The following is a 9791-nucleotide window of genomic DNA, read 5'->3' on the forward strand; positions in this document are numbered from 1 at the left end:
TTGGAATCTATTGTCTTTAAGAATGCTGAGGTTATCCTCATGAAAATGTTCTCACTAATATGGTATGTACAATAGTGCACCATGCAGTTTGTTTTTATTTTATGTTATTTTGTTTTTAATTTTACCCAAGTGAGACCCAAGTTGATTTATTTTTTATGGGAATTTAATGAGAGAGAATTTCTTGATTTTCCACATCTGTAGGGTGCAGACCTGTATAGTGAAACTACCCACAGCAAGGATGTATGCCTGTTAGGTGGCACAGACCCGAGACCCGATGGATCAGACTTGGCCTTCATCCTCCTCTTGTCCTGATGAAATCTCACAGCTCCAGACAACACAGACACAAAACATTGATCAACAGTAAGATGCCTTGAAGAAATGCTTCTTTCAGGACAAATTCTTTCTGTGCATTCCATGAGGTAATCAGTATAGTATATAGCTACACATTTGCACCATTTTGAAGTCCACTACAACAGAGTTTTAAAATGCTGCCTTTAGTGAGCATTGTCAATAGAGTCTTTAAGATCATCAATCTTAAGTCAAGAAAATTTAGAAAGTACTAAAATCTTAGCACTCACATGAAAGAAAACTGGAAGCTTTTCCAAATTAGACAACAATCAGACAAATTTGCATAATATTACCAATCTGAGTTTTGAAGCAGAAAGAAAATGTTATAAACCATGATTTTCACAAGTAGGATTGATTGTAATATTTCATAATTTTGGATGATTACAGTATTTATCAGAATTTTAAAGTGATCAAATTTAGTGGATAACTGGTTTATCTTCCTGCTATATTTACAGAAAATTCTATTATAAAATCAATGTCATTTGATGAAGCAAATAGTGACTCAATAGTTGAGTATGAAAACGTAGAATTAACTTTTCACACTGTTGTGTCAAGTAGTTAATTAATAAAAATGTTACGTTAGCAAGTAAAAAGAACACAAATTAAGGAAGGGCAAATCTGCCCTTCCATCTGCAGGGTGGATGGATGGACTGACGGGGTCAAAGCCAGTGACATCACGAGCAGGAAACCATGTTTCTCTTAAGCTGCAGCTTTGAAATGTCAAACAGCCTCTTCCTTGGCTGACGGCTGCTTTCTGACTCAATGGAAGACCTTGTTCTCTAGCGTCAGGGCTGTCAGAATCTTTGCTTATGAGTGAGAAGAACATCCCACTGCTTGGAGGATCTGGGTCCATCTTTACACAGAAGCACAGAGCTGCAGAGAAGGGGTTTCTGGATGGAACATTCCACACCTGGCTGGACTTTGTGGGTTCTAAGGACACAGGACCTAGGTCCACTTTGCAGACCAGACTTGACACTGGCTGCTTTACACGAAGGCCTGCCATGCTCTGAGTCCATCACTACAGCCTCAAAAATCCCTCCCCACAGTCTTATAATAAGCTCTTTCCATTGTTTTTTGAGTCATCACAGGTTTCTTGGTGTGAATTTATTCCCTTTTTGCTGCAAGCCAATAATCCTGAGTCTGTTGACTGCAAAATCTGTTTTGGTGACTGATCGCACTAGGATGTATATTATTTTTCTGGAATTTGGGATGATTGTAGTATTTATCAGGACTTTAAAATGAGTAATTTGTTGTGACTTATTTCCCTTTCTTAAATAAACACTAACTTTTGTGCTTAGTTTCTAATTGGTTATATTATGCCATTTTTCATGCAGATAACCCTCTGTATTATGGAAGCCTTAGACCTCACGGAACCTGGGTTGCCTGTGGTCACAGTGCTGAGAATCCACCTGCCCAAGGAATGACTGCACTGGTTCCTGCTTCCCAGGCCTCCAATGGACTTATCCCTCCTTCCAGAGTGATTTGTCTATGCTGAAGGTGGAGTTTCTAACCTCAGTGGCTTTAGTCTTTTAGCAAGAATTTGTGACATTATTTTTGCTAAAGGAACTTTTAGAAGGGGTGCAATATTTCCAAAACATGACCCTCAGGAGCCTCCTTTACTCCAAAAACCCAGGAGTTTCCGGAAAGGGCCCAGACCCTCAGCTTGCTCCAGAAGACGAAGACCCACATGCTCACCTTCAAGCCTCCCTGCCCCCTGCTCCCCTCCTGGGGAACAGACACACAGGGAGATGGTGGAGGGAGCCTTCTACAGAGCCAGACTTCCCCCTCCACTTCCCCAGGAAGAGAGATGTCAGAAAAGTTACGGGTTTACACGAAATCACCTGTTCCTTGTGTCCTTGGATGGTGGTTGCTTATGTCAAGACAGACCCTTCACCAGGTAGAGAACCACGAGGATCTCCATGCAGGAAAGACTTCCCCCCGACCACCATTCCTGGGCACCCGCTGCTCTGCTGTCAGCCCCTCTCTTCCAACAGAAGCCTGAATCAGTGTGTGTGCACCCCCCATCCCCGACACCGGGTGAGGCCCAGACTCAAATCTCCCCAGCTCACGACCTCCTGGGCGCTGCTGCACCTTCTTCAACCCCAAACCTTGGTTAACTCCTGTGGGGGTGGAGAGGAAATGAAGCAGATGCTCCCCACTCTCCCTGCCAGACCATCCTCCTCCTGGCTTTCTATGTGCGGCACATGGGGTGTGGGCCTCAGGGCTGTTTGGGCAGTTTCCCCTTTGTCATTTCTCCCTCAGTCTTCATGGCAGCCACCTTTGGTCAACGCAGCTCTAGGCACAGAAGATAGTTGAGAGCCCTTCCCCAGAGGCACCTGCCCAGAGGGCTGCACCCCTCTGCCCAGAAATAGCAAAGGAAAGGGCCGTGCAGGGTGGGCTAGGTCTTAGGACTGTAGCCTCTTCTTTGGAGCACAACTAACCATTTTTCTGAAGAATGGTTTTGACACTAAGGTGATGTTATTTATTAATTAAAACATCCTTTGTGAAAACAACGAGTATCCACTGCATGTCACTTCCATTCGTGTTTTAACTTCTCCATCCCTACGAAGAAGCCCGACCTGAGTACTTGTTTTAAATCCAAGTCCAGAGAAAGGGCGGCTGGATGTGAACATATAAAACTCTTCTAGGGCACAGCTTCCTAGCCTAGGACACAACCTCCCAGCCTGGGGCACACCCTCCCACGATGGATGACAGCAGGCACTGCTTTCTCTGGGTGATATGCCCGTCTTTCATCTGGTTGGCATTTTTCCCCATCAATTATACACACACACACACACACACACACACACACACACACTTTTGGGCTTTGTTTCCATGTAGGGGTCTAAAGTCTCTTGTGGAAAGAACCACACGTCCATTGCTATCTAGTTAGTGTCTAGGGGATTTGATGAGAGCAGCTCAGTCCCTGGAGTCTGCTCAACTCTGGAAGCACAGATGGAATCTATGGCCTGGCGAGCTCCACCGAGGCCTGGCCCCTGCCTGTGGACACAGCCAGCCCCCTCCTCCTGCTCTGACCAGGAGCTCAGACCACAGCAGCCCAGCTTCCCGGGCCAGCAGCCTGGGCCCCCTCGTCTCCCTGGTCCCCTCACCAAGGGCTGCTGCAGCTGCAGCCCTGGGTTCCCAGCCCCTGGCTGCTCTCTCCCTGTTCCGAAGCTCAGGTCTCCGAAAGTGGCAGCAGCTCCCCTGACAGACTTGCTGTGGCTGCATCTGCTCCCAGGTACTCCTCTGATCCCGCACCAGCAGAACAAGGAGGCTTCATAAAGGAACTGCAGAAACCCTGCCTGTGTGCACATCCCCCAGACAGTCAAGAACTCAGAGGGAGCCGATGCTACTGTTTTATTGCAGGAGGTGGGATTGTGTGTAGCATGTACCAGGGCTACCAGAAGCAAGAAGGAAGGAGGGAGGGCGGAGCCCCCTGCTGAGCAACAAAGGCCTCCTGCTCCCTTCTATGTCTGTCTCCTGGCGCAGGCGCATGGGGAGACCGCCCCCAGGGTGGAGGCCACCAGTCCAGGGGTAGGAGCACTACAGGGGGTGGGAGTAGGAGGCGGTTGGTGTGACTGGCCTGGCACAGATCCCTAGGCTTCTTGACACCTGGAATTCACCAGGGACATTCTGTCCTCCCAGGGAACTTCATAGATCTCAAAGGAGCACAGCTGTTTCTGTGAAAGGGAAGAGAGGGGGCCAATCAGTGTGGGTTACAGTTAAAGGGGAAGACGCCCAGGCATGAGATGTCAGAGCCTGGGTGAGGAAGACGGAGGTGAGACACTGGGCCCACACCCACCCCTGCTGAGTCCCAGAGCACCGAACTAGAATGAATAGTGACTGTTCCATTGCCCCTCCCAAGGCTCCAAGTCACCAGGTGGCATTGGGCCCTCACCCCAGCCTGCAGGGTTCCTGTTCCAGCACAGCCCTGTGAGGAGCGCCCGTGCAAGGCCTCCGGAGCCCCAAGGGTGCAGGGCAGGGGGAGGCGACTTGCTTCCCCCAGCTCCTTCCACCTCCAGCATCCAGGCCAGCACTAAGAGGGGCCAGAGGGAAGAGCCCAGGGCAGGGCAACTCCCCCTCAAAGAGCTGGGGCCTGGGGCAAGGGTGACAAGGGGAGTGCGGCTCTCCCCTGAGTGGAGACTTCACAAGAACCAGCAGGTCCTTGGAGAGGCTGGTGTTGGGTGAGCGGGGCAGGTCCAGGGCTACGCAGCTAACAGGCCTCTAGGTCCCACTAATCTGCTTAGTGTGGCTGTGGCTGCGTGCACGTGCCTGAGGCTGGGATTAGACAGAGCCCCTTCTCCCTGCCCAGCACCCAGCCCAGCAGCTGCTTCTTCCTGTCCAACAGGCAACACCCCAAAGAAGGCAGAGTTGACCTCTCAGTAACCATTAACCATTCCCAGGCTAAAGCCTTCCTAGCAAATCAAATACCTCACCCCCCTCCCTCACCACCCCATCTGCACACACATAGGCAACTATGTAAACTCACTTGGACCCCTCATCCTCATGGATCTATGTACAAACCCCCATACTGCTCCCACGCATCCACACAGGGCACACATCTCCCTTACACCTCCCTGCACACACTGGCACATGTGTGTACACACGTGCACCTTTCCACATGCACACCTGCATGCACACACCCCCCACAAGTACATGAACATGTACACATCCATGCATACATGGCTCCCCACATGCCCACCTGCACACACACACACCCTCCAAATATGGGTAGGGCAGAGGTTGACACATACGCACTCCTCTGCAGTGCATGACTGGCCCGGGACCCGCATCAGGAACGTACCTTCTGCAGTTCTGGCTGTTCATGGAAGGCGCAGGTGTCCAGGTTGGGCTGGGACTTGGTACATGTGGTTCGGCCCAACTCCACATCGAGGAAGTAATTCATTCCGGCCACGACCTACACACATGAGAAAACAGGACGCACGGACAGCGCTCCCCATCAGTTTCATGCACACACAGCACTTCACTGTGGCTGAGTCACTGGACTTGCTTGGGGCTTCGTGAGCTGCCCATATGTCACCACAAGGCACACAAGCCCCCTCTTCCTGTCAGCCGGCAGTGTGCTGGGCCTCATGCCTGCTCTTAAACATTGTTTTCTCTGTGCTGGGTAAAAGGATTCATTGAATTCTGCTACCTGGGGCTCAGGGGCGAAGGAACACTGAATCTTTTCTAGGAAGGCTGTCATCTGATGACAACATTTCAGCTAACTTCAGAAAATCTCATTCCCTCCATTTAACCTAGATTTATTCCTTCATTTAAGAGTAGGAAATGAGGTGCTTCACACACAGAGATGCTTTGGCTCAATGGGGCCTCCCGGATGCCACCATTTTAGGTGTGAGATTCGAGCTACTTTTCTAAAGTCAGCAGCACACCTGCGTGTCTTACAATTGCAGACTAGAACTGAACCCTTTCCCTGCACGGGGTCTCTCCCAGACACAATGTGGCAGAGCTGTGGAGAAACCTGGGATGAGGGACTCTGAGACCAGGGTGCTAGACATTGCCCCTTGGAACCAGGAGGAACTGCTGAGATCCCTCAAGTATCAGTTTATCCATATGTAAAAGAGGCTTCCGGGCCGGATGGTCTGCAGTACCCTGTGCTTCACTCCAAGTTATTGTCATGCTTGAAAGGGAGGTGCAGGCCAGCGGGGACCACTGCACCAGGAAGTGCACCTTGTGTGCAGGGTGAGGGCCCCAGCTGACAGCTGCAGGAGGAGAAATGGGGCTGGTCTGGATTCCTTTGAATTTCCAAGAGGAGGTGGAGGAGCTCCAAAGCCTGTGTCACTATTTGCTGCTCTGCCATGGGATGCACGTCAAGCTGGGCCCAGTAGCCCTTCGAAGCTCCCTCCTGACCTGACCCCATCCAATGCTCTGCTGGGTGACTGCTGTCCTCATCTGGCTGAGGTCTAACACTGCATCAGCTCGTAGAGGCAGGCTCAGGCATGCCCCACCCCAGCAGGGACTCAGCTGCCCTGGGCTGTAGGGGGTGGCCAGCCAAACCGAGAGTGAAGGCTGCTAGCCCTAAGGGGCTGTGCCCAGGGCGTGACTTGGGGAGGGAAGCAGGGCTCTGCAGAACAGGGAGCCAGGTTCCCATGTGGCCCCTGCCAACAGGACTCAGGAAAAAAGATAAGTCTCATGGCCTGGGTCTCATCCTGAGCAGCATCAAGCCCACCCAGAGTCAGCACAGTCTCCACCCACACCTGCTGGACCCTGGGAAATGGCACGGTCGTGTCACAGACACAGCAGCTCCTGCAGGTTAAAGGAGGCTGAGGGGACAGACAGTGGCTGCAGGGCATGGCCGGGGAGCATCCTAGGGCATGAAGGCCGTCAGGGGAGAGTCAGGGAAAGCTGAAAGAGTCTGAGCATTAGATCATGAATGTGTCAATGTTGATTTGCTGGGAATGCTCTTGGGAGTTGCGCGACAAACCAGGCTGGAACTCAGGACCTCTCAGGCGGTGGCAGCACCCACCTGCTCTCTGGCTCGCAGCACCCGCAGTGGGCGTCTGTAGTACTCATCTTCGGTGGCCTTGTTGTACTCGCTGATGGCGAAGTGAAGGGCACGCTGTACTTCATCATCATTGAGGTCTGCGTCATAGATGCCACCTGGGATCACCCTATCCTCCTCCTTGGGGCTCCAGGCCTGGGCCCCAGCCAGGGCGGCCAGCAGGAGCAGCAGGGTGCACAGGGGCTGGGCCATGGGCTCCTCAGAGGCAGAGCACAGAGCTGGAGCTGCAGGAGAGGAGGGTGAGAGCCTGAGGTGGGGAGCCCAGACCAGCAGGCAGCTGTGCATTTATCCTGCTTTGGCAGCCCAGCCCCACCCCCTCCATGCCACGCCCCTGACTCCTCCTCCTCTCTCTGCCCATCCCCTCTTTCTCCATCTCTCTTTTCAGTCCCCCACCACCACAAGCTCCCATCCTGCCTAAGTTCCCCCGGCCCCTCCCAGGCCTCCTCTTCCATATCTCCCTCCTCCCCACTCCTGTCCTCACTATAGCCTCCCCGAGCCATGCCTCTCTTCCCTGGTGCTCCCAAGCTTGAGTACAGAGGTGGCACTGCTCCTTTGACACTGCTCTATGAAAGCAATGTGACCTCCTGTTTGCTCAGAAAAGGGAAAAATACAGGGTTTGGCCTTCGGGGTCTTCAGATATCGGGGGCATCCAGAAGCCCTTGGTCACAGTCTCTGAATCTCTGGAGCAGGGAGGTTATTTCAGAAGGTTCCAGAAGACCCTGTCCACACCCTACTATGGAGAATTTCTTTGCCAAATGTAAGGGAATTAACCTGTTTGGAAAAGGTCACTGGGTTCTCTTCTCATAACTCATTATTCAGTAAACCAACCTGTCACCAGTTACTCCCTGTGCCAGGAGGTCTAGGAGTTGAAGACGGAACCTGGATGATGAGCCATAGAGGTGACGCTGCAGAGCTGCTGCCCAACAGAGATGTGACGTGAACCCAGGAGCAACTGAAAATTTCTCGTAGATGCATTTTAAAAGATAAGAATAAATGGGTGAAAGTAATGTTTAAAATATTTACTTAACCTAATATAGCCACAAGATTATTTCAGCTAATGGGAACAATTATTAATGAGATAGTTTATGTGGTTTGTTTTGTTTTGTTTTGTAAATCTTTGAAATTCCCTGTGTATTTTTTACACTTAGCCCAGGAGTCACTTTGGACTGGCCCCGTTTCAAGTGTCTGGTGGCACATGTGGCTGGTGACTATGGAACTGCACAGTCCATTCCTACACAGTGTGTGTAGGGGATGGTAGGTTATGATCAACAATTAGGATCAGGGAGTTATACTCACTTTGTTGAAAGTGAAATATTACAGGGGCTAGAGAGAGACCAGTGGACCCTGGTCAGGGAGGTCTCTACGAGACTGGAGAGGTTGAGAAGCCCCAGGCAGCAGGGAACAGCCAGTGCAAAGGCCCTGAGGTGAGGTTGGGCATGTCTGCTCCAGGGAAAGGAAGCTCCTGGAGGGGGTGTGAGCAGGGAAGGGAACGACCTGGATTCTCATGGTAACTGTGGGTGGGACCGGGTGGAAGGTACACAGAGACCCCTGGCAGGCAGTGGGGGTGTTAGGAGAGGGAGCAGCAGGCGCAGGGTGAATGTGGGAGTCCACGGGCCTCTCTTGCTTCTCTCCTAGGGAGCCATGCTTCAGGTTCCTTTCCTCTGCGCACTGCTTGGAAGACTCACCTGATATTTTAAAAATTGCCTTGAAGGAGGTAGAATTTACATACAATAAAATGCCTAATAGTATGTGCTCCACATGGAGGATTTCATAAATGCATATACCTGTGTTACCACTTTGTCCAGACCTGTGACATCTGCCTTGCCCCAGACGGTATACTCCCACCTCTGCAGCTCACCCTCATGCCCACCCTGCCCTGGCATTCCCCATCCGGCCCTGTAGACTCCTTTGTCACCAGTCCTTGAGCTTCCCAGGAATGGAGTCCTGCAGAGCGAGCCCAGGTGTGTCTTCGTCCTTTCCTCATCGTGGTTTTCCAGGGGCCCCTGAGTTACTTCATTGCCAGGATTGTGAGTTCTCCTTCTCCCCAGACTGAGAGGACCTGATCAGTTGGGTGCCCTGTGGGGTGACAAAGTCCCCAGCTCGGAATGCTGCGGGCCTGGGCTGGAAAGTGACTCCAGGAGTGGGGAGGGTGGAAGGAGGCTCTGAACAGACAGCTGTTCCCTTTGTTCTCTCAACCCCACCCTCCACGCCTGAAGGTGACCCTGTGGCAAATGCCCTTATGGTGAGGTGGCAGCTTGGCCAGAAACACCAGGAAACGCTGGGGCTTTGCAGGGCACCCAGAGGACTCTCCTGGGAGTGGTCGAGGTGAGGGTTGGCCAGAATCAGCCCAGACCTGCTGTCATCCTGGGGCTCAGCCATGGTTGGGGCTGGATCAGCAAGAACCCGACAGCGGGAACAGTATTACTCTTGGGTGCTCGTGTTCAGTATTAGGACAGGGGACCTTGTTACCCAAGGTCCAGTGACCATCTCACCCCACGGTGAATCCAGCACCCCTAGAAAGCCATGCAGCCCAGCAGATACAGCAGGTGGCCCAGGGATGGTGGTTACTGCTGGGTGAGGGAGGGAAGGTCTTCAAACAGGGCTGCACATATGCCTCCTAGTTAGACAGGACATGGGGAGAGATTCCCAGAGAGGGAAAGAGAGGGCAGCCCCTGACCAGGTGCTTGTGAGCAGAATGGTCATCTCCAAAGGGTAGGAGTTAGTTCTCCTCTGTGGCTCCCACTTTCCCGGGAGAGCTGGGAGTCCAGACTCAGGAAGACATGCTGTGCAGAGGGTAAGCTGAAGGTCAAGCAATCCTGTATTTTTTTTTTAAAATCAGTGGAAGGGAGATGCAGGTAACCCAAATAGCGAGAATGTGCTGGTGGGTGGAGTGTGAGGGAGGGAGGCCAGAGTGCTGACC

The 9791-nt window shown here is 52.0% G+C and overlaps 1 protein-coding gene across 1 annotated transcript; it reads right to left on the reverse strand.

The window, feature by feature from the left end:
• Positions 1-3655: 3655 nt before the first annotated feature.
• On the reverse strand, positions 3656-7139 carry LOC105533773 (cystatin-S). Its single transcript, XM_011972300.1, has 3 exons — positions 6836-7139; positions 5153-5266; positions 3656-4028 (listed from the first exon to the last, which is right to left on the reverse strand). Exons 1-3 carry the CDS (start codon positions 7061-7063, stop codon positions 3945-3947), a joined length of 426 nt encoding a protein of 141 aa, XP_011827690.1. The 5' UTR covers positions 7064-7139; the 3' UTR covers positions 3656-3944.
• Between the last annotated feature and the right edge of the window lie 2652 nt (positions 7140-9791).

The sequence above is a fragment of the Mandrillus leucophaeus genome, unplaced genomic scaffold, assembly GCF_000951045.1.
Source record: "Mandrillus leucophaeus isolate KB7577 unplaced genomic scaffold, Mleu.le_1.0 Scaffold1285, whole genome shotgun sequence".
NCBI classification, from domain to species: domain Eukaryota; kingdom Metazoa; phylum Chordata; class Mammalia; order Primates; family Cercopithecidae; genus Mandrillus; species Mandrillus leucophaeus.

Excerpts from the sequence above, each read along its gene's own strand:
- LOC105533773 (XM_011972300.1), bottom strand. The coding sequence starts at position 7,063 with ATGGCCCAGCCCCTGTGCACCCTGCTGCTCCTGCTGGCCGCCCTGGCT. Across the intron at positions 5,267-6,835 it reads TGCTGCGAGCCAGAGAGCAG|GTCGTGGCCGGAATGAATTA; the intron begins GTGGGTGCTGCC and ends TCATGTGTGTAG. Across the intron at positions 4,029-5,152 it reads AACAGCCAGAACTGCAGAAG|AAACAGCTGTGCTCCTTTGA; the intron begins GTACGTTCCTGA and ends TCCCTTTCACAG.